The sequence below is a fragment of the Neolamprologus multifasciatus genome, chromosome 16 (genome assembly GCF_963576455.1).
Source record: "Neolamprologus multifasciatus chromosome 16, fNeoMul1.2, whole genome shotgun sequence".
Taxonomy (NCBI): Eukaryota; Metazoa; Chordata; class Actinopteri; order Cichliformes; family Cichlidae; genus Neolamprologus; species Neolamprologus multifasciatus.
Genome location: NC_140454.1, coordinates 19,757,744 through 19,778,531, shown reverse-complemented (window position 1 = coordinate 19,778,531; position 20,788 = coordinate 19,757,744). Strand labels below are relative to the sequence as shown.

Genomic DNA, 20,788 nt, shown 5'->3' with positions numbered 1-20,788 from the left:
AAAATGGCCGGACATACCTCTGAATATGAAGGGTTTTCAAATGTGGTGCTTGGCTTTAATTTTCGTTTGAATAAGCTCCACTTTGACTCCTGCAAACAAAACACAGTCACTGAAGTGGCTCCATGCACGAGTGCTTTAAAAGTATTTAAAGTAGATTTCTTTTGACTTTGTGCACGTATGATATTCACATGGACAGGTTGGGTGCTGACGGTAGACGTGTTCACCACGCCTACGCTCGGGTCTCCACGGTAAGTCGGGTTTACAAAGTTGTTCTCCCGCTGATCACCGCTCACATTCACAGTCACCTGTTTGAAAGCAAAAATGTAGCAGTTTATGATTATAAATCAGATTAATTAAAGGTTCATAAAACACAATCTAAAAAAAAATACACAGCGATGTCTTTGTGGTTTGTTTTTTCCTCCTTTGTGTAACATAATTGAGGCACCAGATTAGTGTTATTTTGGCAGCACAGGATCTCCAGTAGTTCCTATATTGTTCATTTATATTTCATAATAAATGTATAGTATACACTTTGTATAATAGTCATAAGGAGATACTAACCCAGCCTCAGAGGGTCAAGGCTTAATGTGGTGGGATGTAAGTATATTATCTGCTTCTATTTTATTGTTAATTTGTGAACCTCTTTCTTTTTTATTTATTATTTTACTTGGTTGTTAGTCAAAATGATTTTAGAGCCAACTTCAATGCCTATTCGTTTTCTTTAATTAATTTCTACAAGCTGTGTAGGTTTGAAAGTCCCTGCTCTAACCTGTAAAGTGCAAAAGATATTCATTTGTGAGTACCTGCGTGGCATGAATAACAGCAGGGTCCCCAGACACATGACCAGTGGCATACAGCGGGTTCTCAAATGTAATCGGCTGCCTCCCAGGCTCCATGGCAAAATGATCATCCTATGGGGATATTATAATGGTGAGATTGTTGATATAGTCATTACTGAACTTTTAAATATTTGTTAAGCTCTCAAACAAGCACTTCTTGAAGTGGTACGCGAACATGTTCAAAAACGCTGATTGTATACTTTTAGTGATCCTGGAAATGATTAGCTGCTTGTATGCATTTATCCAAGACTCACCATCTGCATGCCTGTGTCAATGAATGACACTCCAATGTGTGAGGGTCCGAGATCCACGTTGTCACCCGACCGAAACGTCACCCCATTCCCAGTGTCAGCGGATTTCACCAAGCTGCTGAGGCTGAACAAAAACAAAACATAAACACCTGAACTTTGGTCTGAAATCTATACCGTGAGCTCCATCACAGTTTTAACTGAACAAAACTGAACTGAAAAGAAGTGGTAGAAACCTGGGTAGTTTGGGCATGGAAGGGATGAAAGAGCCTGTTCGTTTGTAGTTGAGGAAAACTCCAACGGCCAAACCTCCAGTAATCAGGATGATAATGACTGCCAATAAAACAGCCACAGCTAAAGGAAAAAGGGGGTTAAATATGCAGATTCATGATACAGGACATTCGCAGTGAGATGCAGATCATTAACGCGACTAATAACATTTTGCTGACAAGCCCATTAGTGTTTGTGACTTTTAGCAGACCTGTTAGTTTATGTTAAACATTGGTCAAACTGATGTGTTAATTAGCTAGCTATTAAAAACTCTGCGATTTCATCCACTCAACAAATTCTGCAAATGCTGAGCCAGAATGTTCCCACCTTAAAATTTTAGGCAAATATGCAGTAAATAAATGTGACTTCTTCCTGATATAGGATATAGGATACAGGACTGATGCTGATATTTGGTGATTTAAAAAGCAGCCAATATTTATGTGTAGTTATTTATGAGCCCTTACTAAGATAATATGACAATGCAGTTTATAAATAAACTTCTTTACATCTCTCAACAAGTCGCAGATTACTTTTTGCGATCTGCTCAGATCAGCTCGTTGTTGCTTGTCGCTTTCCAAACAGTTAGTTAGCGACAAAAGTCGCAGAGTGCCCTCTGGTGGACAAACTATACCACGTCAACACTCGTAACGTAGTTAAATCAGAATCAGAATACTTTATTAATCCCTAAGGAAATTGAAAGGTCCCATCTCTTCTTTAAATATTTCTTCTTTCTAATGGCAATAACAATATAGTGGCAAATAGCTGCTACTGGCTAACAATAACACTGGGTCTAGTTTCAATACTAAGACATTAAAAAATGTTAGTAAGCTTATAAGTAAATGACCATACCTGTTCCTGCTGGGGCACCCCTTGACTTTCCCATCTCACAGTAGCTGCCCACATAGCCATAAGGACATCTGCACAAATACATGATCAAATGCGATAGCAATCTTTAGCCGCAGGAAAACCTCACTGGTAAAACAACCTGAAGTGTGCTGGAAAATTCCAAAGATATGAGGTATCACTGATGGCGATGGGTAAAAATGGCCGTGGCACATGAACTCACTTGCACTTGGGCAGGCCCCCTTCATCAGTGTAGCAGGTTCCACCATTCATGCATCTACATGCAAGCGGCATTGCAACAGGAGCCTCAATGGCTGCAGGAGCAAAAGCCAGGCGTACCAGAGAGTCAACAACAATGAAACAATATCACAGCACAGTCTCTCAAAACCACACAGGAGCAGCCAAGCACGAGTGGAGGATGGATGTATTGATGCGAAACCCCAGCTTACGTGAGGGTGCAGACAGTACATGCATTGCGGTTGTTGTTATTTACCTGCGTCACATTCGTTGGAGTCAAACTCCACCGGAGAGGAGCCTTGCGGGCAGGCACAGGTGTATCCACCAGGTCGAAGAAGACACAGGTGACTGCACACATTCTTACAAGGGTTGGACACTAATGACATCAGAGAGCGAAAGCAACACAGTGAGCAAAATAAAAGTATTTTGGGAAATACCTTAAGCTGGCAACACATTTCAAGACATATTACCACTTCACTAGTCCTCATCTACAAGAGAAAACACTTAAAACTAAACCCTTTACAATTACATTGGTCCCTCTGTCTGTGCTTAACTACATAAAAATAAGTTTAATGTATTGTGCTTCCTGCCTGAAAATTAACAAATTGCAAAGATTTGGTCTCACTCTGTGACTTCAAATGATTTCTAAAGAAACTCAATTTATCTGGATCTCAGTTTTATACTTGCAAGTATGCCTATTGTCAGTGAGGGTTTAGCTTTTTCGAGCTTTATATTAGTATTCTTGGACTGTTTGCCTTTATTTATTTGATAGAATAGCATAGATTAGACAGAAAAGTGGGGAGCGATCATGTGGGGGATAACACGTGCTGCAATACTGCCACACCCGAAAGCCATTGCCTGCTGTTTCTTGGTTGTTATAGGAGGGTCGCCAGCTAATGCGGGTCACCTGTGTCTTGCAGGCTATAAAAGCTGGCCCAGATAAACTTATTGGTGATCGTTATGTGTTGGTTTGATTATGTTTAATAAATGATTTTATATTTAAGTCAACTTCTTGTGCAGACTCCTTCCTGGCCACCTACTCTGATCCAGTTTGTGACAAATAGGAGCTCATTCAGGATCTTTAGGTCCATTAATAAGCTTAAAATTGAATCTGTATTGTGGCTGACTTAACTTGTGGCTTGCTAAATGCTCAGCTGAGTTGAACTGCTTTTCGAGTACAGCCTGAAGTAGTTCTGGTATTTAACATTGTGACTAATATCTTAGGGATATCCACGTAAGATAATAGTTTGGATTGGTTACATTAGTTTATTTATTCTGTGTTCAATGTAGGAAGAGAGCAGTAAAATGTTCTATCTCAAATTTAAATCCAGGCCACTGAAGCATTAAAGCATGTGCTAACATACTTAGCCAGGTGAGCCAAGCTAGCACCCAGCCCTACATGCTTCTTGTGTAGCTTTGCATAATTCACAGTCAGAGTTGTGAGTTTAAGATTTGGGATATCCCCCCTGATGTCCTTTAGATCATTTCTGCCACTCATAAAAATGTTTTGTTCATAAGCAAAACATTTCTAGATGTAGAAAAAAAATTACAACATTTAGAGTCTCATGGAGTTTTTTTCATACTGTTTGAAATAGGTTTGAAATTCTGTTCAAAGAATGAATTAAAGAGAACTTAAACTATCAATGTTGATTCCAATAGTGTCTGAATGCCAACACTTCACTTAGACTAGTAAGTGAATGAAAGTAACCATGACTTTAATGACATCAATAGTAAGTTGCATGTAATTACACTAACATTCTTAATATCCAACAGAAGAGTAAAACCTTTACAATTGTTACATAATTGACATGATATATATTAGATAAATGAGTTCTGACCTGACTGATTGTGTCGGTGCTCCTGGTAAATTCGGATTTGTGTCAGCCAAGGATTTATGGTTAGAACTTTGACTTTGTTTCTTCTCCCGAACTTGTTTATCCTCCATACTTCACCTTTGTCTTTTGTTGTCCAGTACACATGTCCCTCAAAGACATCCAGACTGTAGGGATGTCCAATGTCTGGGAAAGTAAGAAAGAACACAAACTATAACTTACGCTGAATCTGTCAGGGTTTTATCTGTTTAAATGGTTTCTGCAGATATCAGTGCACTGACCTCCTGATATGACGATTCTCCTGTCTGTGCCATCAGGCTTCATGGATTCAATTATGTTTTCTTTGGAGTCACACCAATAGATTCTGTTTCCATTCAGATAGTCCACAGTCAAACCAGTAGGCCAGCCCAGGTCCTCCTCCTGTACCAACACCTGTCTGTGCTGACCGTCCATCCATGCGGACTCTATCCTGGGGTTCCTGCCCCAGTCTGTCCAGTACATCATCCTGTCCAGAAGCAGTCACAGAAATAACCCATTATTTCCCCAAACACTTTAAGCTTAAATCTTTATGAACAAATGTTGTATACATCCTCATACCCGAGTGATGGGTTCACAACAATGGCAGCTGGCTGGTTGAGATCAGTGTGGATTAACCACTTCCTGTACCGCCCATCAAGTTTAGCCACTTCAATTCGATTGGTCCCAGCATCCGTCCAGTAAATGTGCCTGTGAACAGTGATTTAAAATACTGAGTAGAGATCATCATCTACAGCATAAAAGTAAAGCCTCATTCCTGATTAATTACCTGCCAACCCAGTCCACAGCGATACCATCAGGACTGGCAATGTAGCGCAGATTCAGGTCCACTTCTTTCACCGGGTTGTTGCCGTAATCATTGAATGTGGTCATATAGGCACGTTTGATAGAGCCAAACTGAGATCCCCGACCCAGAACTGTCCAGTACACAATACCTGCACAACAGAGGAAAACCTATTTTACTCATATACTCTGCATGCCACAATATTTTAAAGCTATACCGCAGCAGTCTTACTCAGGCCTTGACCATCTGGATCCCACAGGTAGTCTAAGGCTTGGATGTGCTCGGTGTTGTCTACATAGTCTGAATACTGCTCAGAGGACAGGTTATACCGACGAATGCGAACGTTGTCTGGCAAAAGCATCACTGGCGGGTTTCCTATACAGACAGTGAGGTGTTGTAAATGAGGTTGGGAATCATAAGAATTAAACTAAAAGGTTTATAAAAAGCATTATCCTTTACCTTGAGCAGCACACTCAGTCCCATGAGGCTCGCCAAAAGGAAGAAAGCCGTCAGCACAGAAACACTCATAGCTGCCCTTTGTGTTTTTGCAGTCCTGTGGACACGTCCCATACACCTCACACTCATTCACATCTGAAGAACAACAAAAGACAACACAAACTGAATGCTATAAAACACGTCTGTGGGAGTGTAACTAGTTTTAATACACCACTGACTAACGTGTGTGTTGTTTACCTTCACAGTTGTGTCGTTCTGTTGATTTGGGCTTATATCCAGGTCTGCAGGAGCAGAGGAACCCTCCTCCTGTCAGGTCTGTACAGTTGTGTTCACAGATGTTGGCACTGCAGGAGTGCCCACTGGTTTGGTCTGAGAAAAGTGGATTTAATGAAAACATGCTCTGAATGTAAAGCTGGACACTCACAAATGTTAACTGAGTGTTAACCATTATATCATGCAGTCACTTTTTCTTACCAAGTCAAGAAAAGTGAAGTTAAAATACGTATTCTGTCACAGTCCCAGAGTTTGGGGTTTGATTTCTACATTTACTTTTTCTAGTAGTACGTTGTCATTTTTGGGATTCAGCATTTGGATTCATGTTCCCGCTGTTGTAGTGTGATGAGCTTCAGTTTTATGGAGCTGTGGATGGCTGATCCTTGATTTACTTACTTTTCTGACTTGCGTTACTCATCTCCACTTCCCTTTTCGGCCCATTCTGTTTAAATAGTCCTGCCTCCCTCTTTGTCCTTATGACATAATTTTTCTACCTTCTCCACTTTTTCCATTTTATGTTAAGTCATGTTTCTTTCAGCTATGTTTACTTCTATGTTCTGGAGTGTTTAGTGGAGGTTTCAGACTTTCCCAAGTTAAAGCGTTACGTTTTGTTGTGAGGTCAGCCTGTAGCCTGGATCAGTCTGTTTGCCTACACTGTTCAACAGCCCCAAGACTACAATGAGAAATCAGACAGCTTCTGCTACAGATTTATTCATATGTTGAATCTGTTTACATGTACGGTACTGGATTAAGTCAGTTTAGATTAGCAATTTAAGGGGTTTTTTTGTACTTATTTATCCACCACTTTATCCACTAATTTGCTCTTTGCGGATATTACTTACGACAACCAAGTTCATCAGATTGATCTCCACAGTCGTCATAATCATCACAGGCGTACTGAAGAGGGATACACTGTCCGTTACTGCATTTGTACTCATCATCTGTACAAGGTCCATGCGTTGGCTTTTGACCTAAAAGAGGAGAAACGTGGTGATTCTCAACAGAAGCTGTAAAGATATTCAGCTCTGTTCAAGTATAGTAGTAAAGAGTAAAAAATGTGTACTTACAGTTTTCCTGCCTCTCATCAGAGCCGTCACCGCAGTCATCGACTGAGTTACACAGCTCGTGGCTGTAGATGCAGCGGTTATTGTCACAGTGAAAACGAAACGGAGCCTCACATTGGATGTCCACTGTGGACGAACAGAGTAAACCTACTTTAGCAGATTCAACCATTCAAATGAGCAGCACGCTGTACAAAAAGTGAGGGAATCATGAGTTAGCGTGCTGTTAGATTTGGCTTTGTGTGCGGTGGACTTGAGGGACTGTGGGTGTTTTAATAACTTCTTACAGCAGAGATGAAGCTCCTCGTCTGAGTTGTCTCCGCAGTCATTGTCTCCATCACATTTCCAGTGAGGCGGGACACAAATGTGGTTCTTGCATTCAAACATGAATTGGGGGCAGTATGTGCCATTGGGATAGCGGGTTGCTGAGAGTCAGAAGCAGTCTATTAAACTAAATCTGTGACTTTCACACAAGAAAATCAATAACCAAACTCACAATCATCTCTCCTAATGACACCTCAACAATCAGGAAGCAAATATAAAGAATCCAGTTATGTTATCAAAGAGTGGACACAGAAAACCAAATGATGAGAGACACTCACGGCATGACGTCTCATCCGTGTAGTCCAGACAATCAGCATTCCCATCGCATTTGAAACGTTCAGCGATACAGTGTCCACTGCCGCACTGGAAGTAGCCAGGATGACAAGTCCGCAACTCTGCAAGTAGGGAATAGCATCGTCAGGTGACAACAGCTAAACTACATATAGCAGGTTCATCATCTACACAGTTTCTAGACTAATCAACCTCATAGTTAACCTATAGGTTACATCTACAAACAGCCTTAAATGATTAGTCAAATTATAAAGCTCAGCCTTAATGATGCAGTTACAATGCATAACCTAAATGTGTGGATGAGGCAAAAACAGCGGCATTAGGTCCTGAATTTAAAACACTTAATACCTATTAGTTAATGTGTATTTGAGACATTTTACGAGTTTTTAAGGAACCCCTGACAACCTTTTATTTCACACATATATTCATCAAGAATAAGTTTCTAAAGCAACGACCTGTCTGTCCAACGCTCACTGTAGAAACTCTCATTTGTAGCAGACTGAATAAACTCTTTTTGAAAAACGGACTGTTGGTGGTCCTGTCTGTCTGTGCTTCAAAACTGAAGGTTTTATTGCTTCTTTGTTTAGTGCGGCCCTCTGTTACTCACAAACAGGCCGACCCTGAGCCAAAACAAAGAGCCTCCACTTACCACAGTCCCTTTCATCCGAGTTGTCCTCGCAGTCGTTGTCATGGTCACAGACCCAACGGTCGGGAATGCAGCGCAGATTATCGCAGCGATACTCGCTCTCCGTGCATGTGCGTGGTGCTGGGAGAAAACATGGAAACACAAATTAAACAAGGTGGAATCCAAGAAATGCACAAATATGACTTCTGTTTTTGCTAAATCTGAGAGAAAATGATGAAAACTACACCAGAGGCTCTTATGTATGTCGCAAACTTTTCAACATAAAATGTTTAATGTATGATTTTCTTCCATATCCAAATATTAAATACTGGATCTTATGTTAACCTCTTAAGCCCCAAGCCTACCTGATCTCCTGCTTTTTGCCCCCGTATCAGGGGGCGTTGGGGCTTAAGAGGTTAACTACAGAAGTACACGCACACATTACTCTGCACTGAGCTCATGAGTTCAAGAAGACAAACTCTCTTGGCGTGGGCAACCAGTGCAGCAACACTGTGCTGCTCTGATTAAACACCATTGCTTCCCCTTTGAGTAGCAACATTATCCCTGTTACCTGGCATATTCTCAGACATGTTTAAATTCTTCAGGGCAAAAGGTGACAGACTCCTTCACTCCCTCTTTCTCAAACACTGAGGACAGCCTGTTTCTCCAGCAGTTGATAAGACTTCCTCTCTCACCGCTGTCGGCAGAAGTCTCGAGCCTCTTACGAAAACCTCCCCAAATGTCTGAATAAATGATAGCAAGGCTATTCTTTGGGATCAACATCCTGCTTTTATTTGCGCTACACTAAAACCCCACAATAAAAATAGTTAAAGAGACAGCTGTCGGAACAGCCAACACCAAAACACAACCAAACCGCTTTCACACATGAAGTCTGGACAGTTTGGCGGGAAATGTCACGCACATATCAGGAGATCCATTTTCTCACTGTTTACTTGGACTGTGCCATGTCAAAACATCTACGATGGTACTGATGTGCATTTTTCTGTGATATAAAAGTGACAGCATAACTTCACTTTCAACAACACAAGCTAAGAGATGTCTGACAGCGAGAGCCATGCGCCAGCATCCAATGACCTAAAAGGGGAACTACTTCAGCAACCTCCAGCTTATCACAATACTTTGGGAAATATGTTAGAAAATTGTTCCTGCTAAAAGTGAAAACAATAAACTTGTTTTACTACCTGAGGAAAAGTACCTTGTCATTACTATTGCACTATAACGTTGCTGCCGTTGGCACCTCGTTTTAATAGATTTACACTTCAAATTAGGTGGAGTGGCATCATTCAGAGCAGCTTATGGAAAAGGATGGAACTGTGTTTTGCTTTTATTTGTCAGGGATCATGCACATTACTGATCTAAAAAAAAAAAACATGCCTTGTACTTGATTTAGCTATTAGCTTGGCCCAGAGCAGATGCACACAACAACAACTAAAAAAACCTTTACTTTATTTTTAAACATTTTTTATACATGAAATCTCTTTGTTTATTTCTTTTGGCTCCTGAAGCTTCTTATTAATATCAGCTATAAGTGCATCATTGCATTTCCAAGCAACAACCTAACAACTGACTAAATTATGTCGCAGTTATCAGAAGTATCATATCACTTCAATTTAATGACAACAATAATTCATTTCAGTTATTGTTTCATATCCACAGAAGTTGAATTATTCATGATTATAAACCACAGCCCTCTTTGCTTGTATATGTGCATCCCAATAACCAGACTATCCCATCAAAATATAAGTACAGTATAAAAACCCAGATTAAAGGTTATTAGAAAGTGCTGGATTTAAATAAAGCTGACTTTTTTTCTACATGATGAAAAAAAAAATCTACATATCTTTTCCTGTACCATTGTCAACATCCTTTGTCCAATATATCCACTGTCTGTCCTCAGCACATCTCTAAACCGTCTCTCCTTGTATACAAACCACTCAAACTGAACGTGATCTGATATTTTTAGAAATAGTTCAAAGTGTTTATCTGTGAGGGCCAAGGTGACTCACTGCAGCTGCGCTCGTCTGAACTGTCCCCACAGTCGTCGTCCCCATCACACCTCCATCTCAGTGGGACACAGCGGTGGTTGTCACAGCGAAAGTCTCCGTTAGGATCACAGCTCAGTTCATCTGAAGAGAAGACCAGGGCGCTTTAAAGCAATAATGGCTGTTATACACCAATATATTTTTTTTTTTACTCAAAACAATTGGCCTAACTTTTTCCAACCTCCAGCAGAGGTACAAAAGAAGCAAGCATAAGAAAACATCTACTACTGTATTTTTTATATAGAGATAGTAGAATTTTTTTTAAACCAAATACACTAAAGTATTATTGTATTTAAAATATTTATACAGACAGGATATTTTAAAAAATCTACTAAATACATTACAGTGTGACAAATTTGTCCTAAAATGTCAATTAAAACTTTCAAAACACAAATATAAATTTGCTGTCAGTATACAGCATACATTACATTAGACACGCGTATTTAAACTAATTGCAAATAAGAAACAGTAAACTGAGTGCATTCTTTGTTTAGCATTATTTATTATAAACGTTCTCTGGCACTAGCCTGTCACTATGTCGGCACCAGTCTATGATGTATTAACCATTAAAGTATTCTCACTGTTGAGAAAATCTTATGTGCAGCAGTAAGAGATGAGAAAATATGAGGCTTTATCAGCAGGCACACTGAATTTCTAGACATTTAGGTAATGATAAAATGTCAGTTTGAAATAAAAGAGATCTTTCTTTTTAATTAAACTGCAAAGTGGTAGAAGGAGGGGAGCAGCCTGCCAAAGACAGATGGGTGACCTCTATCCATGCCAGTGTATGTCTGTGGAGGATAAGGCTGCAGGAGATGAGAAGCACAGAAGGGAGAGGAGTGCAGCAGAGCTGGTCTGAGCCATCACTACCACACAGTGCTGGGGGTCAAAGATAGCGCGGTGTTAGCTAGTCCTGCCCTCTTAGCCCCTCCACCTGGCCCATCTGGTACATTCTTACAGGAAGATTAGCACAGATCTCCACTCCTGCGCAGGCATGGCACTAATGGAGTGAGGGCCTCTGATAAGAGACGGGAGGGCCGCGGCGAGTGTGTTTGGATCGTAGCAAGTACAAAGAGCCTTGTGTGAACCCTGCCCCCACGCAAGGACAGAGCACCAACACACACATATAAGCACGTACAAGCGGACTCATACCAGTGGACAGCTCATAAATCTGCCTGGGAGAGGTAAAAGGTGGGGGAGGGTAAGTGGTGAGATGCTCTCCATCAGCATCAGCACCTCCCACTATCACACCGTGTAATGTTCCACAGGAGGCTGAGGCATTGGCTAATTGCCCTTCACTCACTCCTTCAGCTAATTTCTTGTTTTGCACCTATTTTGAAAAAAAATCACACCTTGGATGAAAAAAAAGAAACATCAGGCAATAACGCTTTAAACAAAGGCATGAAGTGTGTGTTTAAGAAAAACACAACATTTTCAGATTGCTGCCACTACAAAACTGGACTAAAACTCACCACAGCCCTGTTCATCACTGTTGTCTCTGCAGTCATTGTGGCCGTTGCAAACAGACCAAAGCGGCACGCAGCGGTAGTTCGTCCTGCAGGCAAACTCTGTATGGTTGTCACATCGATATCCTGGTCCCACTTTGGAGAAAACAGTTCAATAATTAATATATTTTTTAAAATACTAATATCTATGGATACTTAACTTATTTTAAAGGGTAACATTTCTATAAAATTATTACAGATTTAAGTTCTTTAATGTTTAGTTGATGCTGTAATTTACTTACTGCATTCTTCCAGCGGTTCGTCAGAATTGTCACCACAATCATCATCTACATCACATTTCCAGCTCTGTGGGATGCAGCGTCCATTGCGGCACTTAAACTGTCCAGGGCGACAGGTCCTGGAGGAGCAGTGTGCAGGATCCTCATCGGACTGATCGCCACAGTCGTCCTCACTATCGCACTGCCACGACTCAGGGATGCAGCGCTTGTTTGCACACTGCCACTGGTGTGACTCACACATGTGTGTAGCTACAAAGTATATGTGTACTTTTAAAATCATTAGGACATGGGAAGCAGGTAGGAAGACATAAAAGCCTCAAAAAATAAATAAAAAACCTACCACAGAGCACAGCGTCTTCATCTGATCCGTCGTGACAGTCCTGGTTGGCGTTACACAAAAAGTGCGGACTGGTGCAGTTTCCATCATTGCACTGAAACTGACCAAGCCTGCAGTGCCGAGACGGACAGGTGGAGGGCTCGTCTGAGCCGTCCCTGCAGTCCGCCTGACCATCGCATTTCCACCAAATAGGAATGCACCTGTTGAAGCAGAAGTGAGCATTATGTAAAGCTTTAAACTGCTTACTTAACCCATGTGTTGAATAACAAAGTCCAGTCCTTTACCCATTTAAATGTATTGAATTTCCTACATATAGACTCTGATTTTGAGGAAGGCTGAAAAAAATACATCTCCAAACTTTCACATTTTCAAATACAAGGGCAGCTATATAAATACACAAAACCTCGGCAAAGGTATTGTGGGAATGTATTTTACACAAACACTAGGTGGCACTATTCTTCAAAGGCAGTCTTAAAAAACTGAACGTATTCAAGTTTTTGAACTGGTGAATGAGAAACTGGAAAGATTAAGAATTTTGGGGGAAAAAACCCCAAAAAAGAATAAAAATGCATAAAGTCATATGAAGGCTGTAAGCAGCAGGGACATTTTTGGGATAAAAACATGGTTCTAAATAATCTTGTCCTCCCTATTTCCATAAATGTATCACAGTCAATTCAAAAATTATATTTAAAAAATGTAGCAAATAATAAAAAAAAGATCAGAAAACATGCCAAAGATTAAAGAAGCTTTAACAAACCGTTCATTGTTAGCACATCTGTATTGGGTGCTGGTGCACATGGGAAGGCATCGGGTCACACCTCCTATTTGAATTGTCAGGAAATGGTCTGGGCACTCACAGGTGTGTTCTCGCCCCCCGTGACGGATCAAGCACAGGTGTGAACAGCCTCCATTGTTCACCGCACAGGGGTTGTTTACTGTTAGAGGAAGAGCAACACTCATTAAAACACTTTGATCTCTAGAAAAACAGAGACCAGGTACGGTTTAGTCCTTGGTGAATACCTGCAACAGGATTCACTCACCAATAGGCTGCCTGTAAGGATGGTACACGTGGATGTCAAATGGTCTGTGTGTGGTGTTAACAAGTACTTGACGGCCGGAGCCGTCGTATTTGCTGCCTTTCTCCACCGTGCGCGTGTTCCAGTCAGTCCAATATACAGTGTCCTCAAACACAGTCAGGGCAAACGGGTGAGGCAAGTCTCCGTCGTACACCGTGTGTCTGTGCTGACCATCCAAGTCAGAGTATCTGACAGAAGAAATACATTCACAGAGTTACTGGCTTCCTCTTACGGCAGGGTAAAAGAATCTGCCTGTTTTCATGTGCACTTACTCAATGTAGTTGAGGTGAGCATCGGACCAGTAGAGCCTGTCGTTTGTGTAGTCGATTGTAATACCGTTGGGCCACTCGATCTTTGTGGTGATGATGGCCGATTTGTTGGTTCCATCCATTCCAACACGACCTATAAAAGCTTTGTCTCCCCAGTCTGTCCAGTACACAAATCTATCAGGGAGATAAGACATATACATTATTTAACCTCTTGAGGCCCTACATACCTTGTATATTTTATATTGTATATTTTTGCACTTTGCCAAAAAATGTAGACTGTTTTGTGTTGTGCTGTAAAATGACCCCACTACCCTGACGTGAAGCTGTATTTTAAACAAGCAAAACAAAAAAACAAAGGATGTAACAACTATATAACCAGGTAAGAACTTTCACACTGTGAAAACTTTGGACATAAGTAATCTGGTCCTTGTTACACATCAAAACTAAAGGTAGAGTCTTCAGATAGTATAAATAAAATCAATAAATTCTGATAAATTGCCTCTGGCTTTACACAAAAACAAAAGGTTGTCCACATTTGTGAACAAAGCTGCAAGGAACAAAGTCTTTATAATTTTAAGTGGGCTTGAAAAGAGAAGATCTTCAGTTTTGCTTATATTTTATTTTTTCAAAATCTGTAAAAACACACCAGAACTTTGTCTGCTTCTATACTAAGCATAGTGAAAAAAGCCTTAATGGAGACATATGAGGGAAAGTAAGAGGGAAAAAATTTAATAAATTTCTTTAATTTGTTAAGTTTACTGATATTTCAGAAAATCTGCCAACATGGGTTTGGGCCTGAATCAGAATGACCCTTTAGAGTGTGACACGTCAATAAGCATAAATCTGTACCAGAAGGTTATTTCTGACCATCTGATAAGCAAACATATTTATTATATTTGGATTCCTCACCCATATTTGGGATGCAACACAATGCCTCTGGGGTTTTCAAAGCAGTAGGTGTTATTGGCATCCACGCAGTGTTCGGCTAGTTTCTTGACAAAGCGGCCATCCAGTTCAGACACTTTGAGACAATCCAGGAAGCTGTCCACCCAGTACAGTTTCCTGGCTACCCAGTCAACTGCGAGGCCCTCCCCATGCAGAACTCCATTAACCACCACCTCTCTGTTACTGCCATTGTTATACATCCTTTCTATCACTCTGCGGCTCACATCAATCCAATAGAGACGCTTGTCGACGCGATCAAAGTCCGTGGCCACCACACTGGTCAGGCCCTGCAGAATGAGAGAATAGGCCGCCCCATCTGTTGACAGGTTCCTCAGGTAGTAGCGGTTGCTGAAGATCAGGTACGGTGAAATGTTGCTGTTCTGACGGCAGCTGCGCCCATCCGGCTCTCGGAGGAAACCTGGAGCACACTTGCACATGTGGGAACCAACTGTGTTTTCACACAGTTGACTGCACACGCCGGGGGTCTCTGTACACTCGTCGACATCGTCGCACGTTTTGCCGTCAGACATGAGGCGGTAGCCAGGACGACAGGTGCATATAAAGCTAGTAGGTGTGTCGGTGCAATTGTGATCGCAGTGGTGAATGGATGGGTCTGTGCACTCATTGATACCTACAGTTAGAGAAGTAAAAGAGCCCAAAAATTAAAGTAATAAAAAAAAACATTTAACCTTTTAACTTGCTATTAATAAACAATTACCAATTACTATATTATAGTGCTAGATCTATAATCAGTTTGCTAAATTAACATTCTTGGATGTATTTGTTTGTTACAGATAAGTGTAACAATTTTTCAAAAGTGGATACAAGAGGGAGAATTTGCATATTTGTCTCTCTGAAGCTATTCATTTGAAAAATCCTATAGATATAGAATCATCATTTCTATATTAAGAAACAGTTGTTTTACTCCAGAACTTCAGCCACTGGATACATTTAGAACTTCTTCAGATCTTCTTTACTCCAAGTAAAACAAAATAACTGCAATGACGCAATTACCCTTTTGCCACCATAACACATACAACTATGCTTGAACATTTAACTTTCATCCAGTGACTGTCATTCAAACTCAAAGTCAAATCTCATTTACACTTGGCTCATGTTTGCACACCCTGTCCTCAATTTTTATTATTATCATTATTATTATTAACAGGCATACATTAAGAGTCAGATAACTGTGTGTCACACAACCAGGTTCTTTAGAATCACCAACTGACCTGATAAGCAGGTCTTTGGACAGGTTCAGACCAGGCGGCTGATACACTTCTGTGCTTTTAAGCCGTTTGCTAGATTGGCTACCTCGTGTAACTACTCTAACTACACTATCAAGTACTTAAGGTTGGGTTGGTAAGTGTTCTCTGTGTTCTCCTTTAGTTTAGTCTATGATATGGACTCATACAACGCTTTTTTTTGCTCTTTTCAATGTACACATTTTTAACACTCACACACATGCAAACCTGGACAGATACATCATGGGATACTTGGCATACTCTTCCCCAAGGATGCTTCAACATACAGATGCAAGAGGTGAGGACTGAACCACGAACCTTCTGAATAGTCAACAGCCCTCTCTAAATCCAAGCCTAGGTAAGAATTGTGCAACCAGCAAGGAGTGTAAAATGTCTATAAGTGTGGCTGAACAAATAGTATGACTTCTCTATGACTGAACGTGTATGATTTCACACTAGTACAATTCAAAAAGGCAAGTCTAGTTTATATAAATATATTTTCTTGCCTTTTCCAACAGCCAGATTGAAAATGGCTGCTGTCTTGTATTTTTGAAAGACTAATGAGCTTTATCAAAGGAGATAATCATAAAAGAGTTTACATACCAATTTTGGTGCTTGTATGCACCTGTGAACAATTTCCCTGTAATGTTAAATTATCTGAGGCTCTATTGTTTTACAAAGGTAGGAAAGCTTCAGTTGAGTCTGATGTTGCTGAGCATTCTTCTCAGTGAGGCTCACATCTTATCAGAGCGAGCAAATACTTCATACTGTCAAAATACTTTTCACTCACCGCATCCTTTCTCGTCGCTGTTGTCAGAGCAGTCATCACTCCTGTCACACACCTGGCTCAAGGAGATACAGTGACCATTCTCACATTTGAACTCCCCCGGGGGGCAGGTGGGCGCTGGCGTGTGGCACATGTGCTCCAGCTCATCGGACTCATCCCCGCAGTCGTTGTCGCCATCGCAGACAAAGTCACGTGACACACAGCGGCCGTTCTGGCAGGTGAACTGATGTTGCTGGCAAGGTTGGTACGTGCAGCCCTGCTCATCGCTGCTGTCTCCACAGTCGTTACGACGGTCGCACCTGATTTGAAGAGCAAAGAAAATGAACTCAAATTTCCAGTCAGACTCATCACAGATGATATCCCAGCGTTCCTTCTAACCTGTAAGAGCTGCGTATGCAGAGACCATTATTACAAGTGAACTCGTTGATGCCGCAGGACCTGCGCGTGCAGTTTTGACGCTCATCTAAAGCATCCGCACAGTCCGCATCGCCATCACACACCCAGTCACGGAGGAATACATTTCCTCTGAGGTGGCCTGTTGTTCACACATGTGAACTCTGCACTTGAACACGTTCGATTGGCTGAAAAAGACAAACAAAACAGGCAGGGGCTTTACAAGAAGTTAAATATTGAATGCGGTGACCCAGCGTCAACCTACATATTTTGTGAATCCAAAAACATTCCAAACTGTATTTCAAAACATGCGGCTATGACCACAAATTCTTTATCCGTCTCATGTGATCACTTCACATTGTTTGAAGTGAGTCTCCTACAGCGCTGAAGTCTTTAGCTTCAGGCATCTTATTTTTGGAGCGCATGTCGGTGAAATATAAGAATCTTGATCCACCCTGAGCCAGGAAGCCAAAGAAAGGAGACAAGCACAAAGTAGCGAGTGAAGCAGGAGAAATTAGGAATGTCAGCTCCTTGGACTGGAGACCTTCTACAGGACACTTAGATGCTGGCAGCTCACTTCCATTGTCCCTACAAACAACACTCACCCAGTGATGTGTACCTAAATCAGCATCCCGAATAACAACAGGGAGCAGGAGGGGGCAATCAAGAAGTGGTGGAAAACAAGAGGATGGTCTTCGAGGCGGGATGGGGCGGTAAAGAAGTGAGAAGATGTAGTAAAATAATTAAGCAGAATTACCAACTCGTGGCTTAATACCTCTGCAGTCAATAGGATTTGCTCTTTAAGTGAGTCAACGGTGTAGGGACGAGCCTTCCATTTTCATTTTGAGTTACTGTGTAAAGATATGTTCAATAGCGTGTGTTTTAAAACATTACATCATACCAGAGTTGACCTTTAACCTCTTGGATATTAAATCTTATTTAATCATTTTATCCTGTTAAACATTTCTGTGAACTTTTGCTCAAGTGGCTGAGTGTGTCCCAAGATTTTGGTGATACTGTAGTTGGGTGAATTATAAAGTCATGTCCAAGATTTGTTTTTTTTTTAGATCGTGGTGACCTTTGACCTTTGAAAAGCAAATTTTAACTCTAACCACCAATTTTTCCAAACTTGTACCAAGTTGGACATTCTCTCAAGGCACTCGGGCAGGCTCACACTCGTGATCGTGGCAAAATTTAGTCGAGATTTCAGGTTATTATCTCATAATTTTACTCATGGATACCCAGTTGTTTTTTAACTGCTGGACAGCTGCCATAGTTACTAGTGCCAATCTTCTTCTTCGTGTTCTTTTGGATGCTCCCTTTAGGGGCTGCCATAGTGAATCATCTGCCTCCAGGTGATGCTATACAATTATTTCTCATTGGCTTATTGGATATAGCAAAGACGACCAACTGTCCTCAATGACCCATGCACGGACCAGCACTTGTAGCCATGCTGGTTACAAACACAAAAAGGACAAATAGAAAAAAGAGTGAATGAAAAAGGGGGAAAGGATATAGGACTAAAGGACACATACCACAGTTATGTCTCTGGTCTTCATCACTCATGTCACCACAATCATTGTCCCCATCACAGATCCAGGACGAGGCAATGCACCGGCCATCATCGCAGCGAAACTGGTCTGTGTTGCAGGTTCGGATCAATGTGGCTGCAGGCACAAATCACACACATTAAAATGTATATAATACACCAACATGAACACAATGTGGCGACTTTATAACATATGCCAACCAGTGTTGGTCAAGTTACTTGAAAAAAGTAATCAGTAACTAATTACTGATTACTTCCCCAAAAAAGTAATCCCGTTACTTTACTGATTACTTATTTTCAAAAGTAATTAAATACTCAGGTACTTAGTTACTGAGTTACTTTTTAAAAACACGATTTACAACCTGAATAGGTAATAAAGCAATAGATCTTTCAGCCCAATTCTACTTTTTCTACATAATCCATCATACAAAATGTAAACAAATGGAAAAGTCCCTTTTTAAAACTTGTTTTATTAGTTTTAATCTTTTAACTTCATGCATCAAGCAGATTTTTTTGTGTGTTTACACTCACTCTTTCAAATAGATGCAAGTAAAACACAGCAGAAAATAAATAGTCAAAGACTAGCGGTCCTGTTGCTCTATTTTCACCTGTAAAGCAGGAGTACGGTAGGTGGAGGTTTACCCTGGTGCAGGTGTGCCGCAGCGGTCAGTTGAAGAATCCGCGAGTTTCTCTGTGAATTTCCCATTACGTCGTTGCACACTCGGTGCTTGCTTGGAAGTTTAAGGGTTTTTTTTCGCTGTAACAAGAAATTTTCTTCCCACGCACAATGGATGCTAATGTTTTTGTCACTTTTTATGGAATCAAACTTAAAGTAAGGTCAGTACTTCCACACTTTAAACGCTGCACGCTCATACGCTCTCCCGCACTCGATATATGATCCATTGTTGATCTGCACACAGCTGTTGTCACGAACGTCGAACTCGCTTACGTCACTGTCATGAGACATTCTTGCAAAAAAATCACGGTTTTAGTAACGCAGTAACGCAGCGTTCCTACGGGAACTAACGGTAATCTAATTACCGTTTTTGCAATAGTAATCCCTTACTTTACTCGTTACTTGAAAAAAGTAAACGGATTACAGTAACGCGTTACAAGCCCATCTCTGATGCCAACTAATTTCTATCCAATGTAAATGTTCACTACCCTGTTTTTTTATTTTTGTAATTGCCAATTATCTCAGGTACTTCCCCCATCTGCTTTTCCACTAATAAAGAAGGCACAATACAACACTGGCAAAGCTTTCAAAATAGTCATGGCAACTCCACATTCCCATGCATGGTGAGCTATCTAAACAAAAGCCAAAGTGAGGCTCTGTAACCCCTGGTGGACAAAAGGAGGGGGAGGTGCTGTTTGTCAGAGGACATTGAGGGGCGTCACCACACAGGAATGCAGCACACAATAGGAGGCCTGACTGACCACATCATCAACAAAGAAATACACCACTGACTTGCAGTCCCCGCTACATCACTCACGGAGCTCTCTCACACAGCACACAGATGCAGATTGGCGGAGAGGCATAAACACACAATAACAGAGCAGCTGATGACGGGGAAGGGGGCAGACACACAAAGCCAAAAGGCCCATTTTGGTGGTGAGAGAGTTTTCTTTGCAACACTCACTACAGGAGAGGGGTTCATCAGAGCCGTCACTGCAGTCAGCCCCTCCATCACAGTACCAGTGGGCGGGGATGCAGCGGCCACTCGAGCAACGGAACTCGCTCTGGGAACATGTGGATTGAGCTACGGAGAGGATGCAGAAAGTCATGAAATCTCTTTTTATTTCTAATATCATTCTGGCTCATAATAAATCTTTTTGAGGATTAATATACAGTATGTTGATTTGTAGAATCTGGGAGCTGAAAAGTAAAGATCAAATCATTATGTGACAACCTTCTAGAATAATTACTTATTCATATTTTTTTTAATTGTTTTCTCACATTGTATTACAGAAAAATGGCTGCAAATAAAAAACTTAAATATCTGAAAAACCAATAAGTGTCTGAAGTAACATTATGATGCCACTTGTACAATTTTGTGTCAAACAGGATACCTACATAATATTCATTATCTAATTGCAGTACGTGAAATCTCTATCCGCTTCCTAGACCATACAGCATTTTACCCCTTTAGGGTTGTTACCTACAATATGTCAGATGTTATTAAATTACGTTGCCTAGCGACCACCCAGCAACGAACTAAAATGATCCATTTTTAGCACATAAACAACATCTACCTCTCCTAT

General features: G+C 41.0%; 1 protein-coding gene across 1 annotated transcript in view; it reads right to left on the bottom strand.

Moving 5' to 3' along the window:
- The window catches only part of lrp2a (low density lipoprotein receptor-related protein 2a), a 53,110-nt gene that overhangs the window by 1,146 nt on the left and 31,176 nt on the right, over positions 1-20,788 (bottom strand). The window contains 33 exon segments of the mRNA XM_085135511.1: positions 18-89; positions 189-305; positions 804-911; positions 1,094-1,214; positions 1,324-1,441; positions 2,207-2,274; positions 2,424-2,514; positions 2,694-2,813; positions 4,276-4,455; positions 4,551-4,774; positions 4,867-4,995; positions 5,075-5,240; positions 5,321-5,464; positions 5,549-5,680; positions 5,783-5,914; positions 6,661-6,789; positions 6,886-7,008; positions 7,167-7,304; positions 7,482-7,598; positions 8,144-8,260; positions 10,147-10,266; positions 11,655-11,783; positions 11,930-12,175; positions 12,267-12,463; positions 13,021-13,198; positions 13,304-13,527; positions 13,612-13,782; positions 14,518-15,184; positions 16,588-16,883; positions 16,963-17,093; positions 17,095-17,165; positions 18,513-18,644; positions 20,167-20,286. Coding sequence (XP_084991637.1) covers positions 18-89; positions 189-305; positions 804-911; positions 1,094-1,214; positions 1,324-1,441; positions 2,207-2,274; positions 2,424-2,514; positions 2,694-2,813; positions 4,276-4,455; positions 4,551-4,774; positions 4,867-4,995; positions 5,075-5,240; positions 5,321-5,464; positions 5,549-5,680; positions 5,783-5,914; positions 6,661-6,789; positions 6,886-7,008; positions 7,167-7,304; positions 7,482-7,598; positions 8,144-8,260; positions 10,147-10,266; positions 11,655-11,783; positions 11,930-12,175; positions 12,267-12,463; positions 13,021-13,198; positions 13,304-13,527; positions 13,612-13,782; positions 14,518-15,184; positions 16,588-16,883; positions 16,963-17,093; positions 17,095-17,165; positions 18,513-18,644; positions 20,167-20,286 — 5,228 coding nt within the window.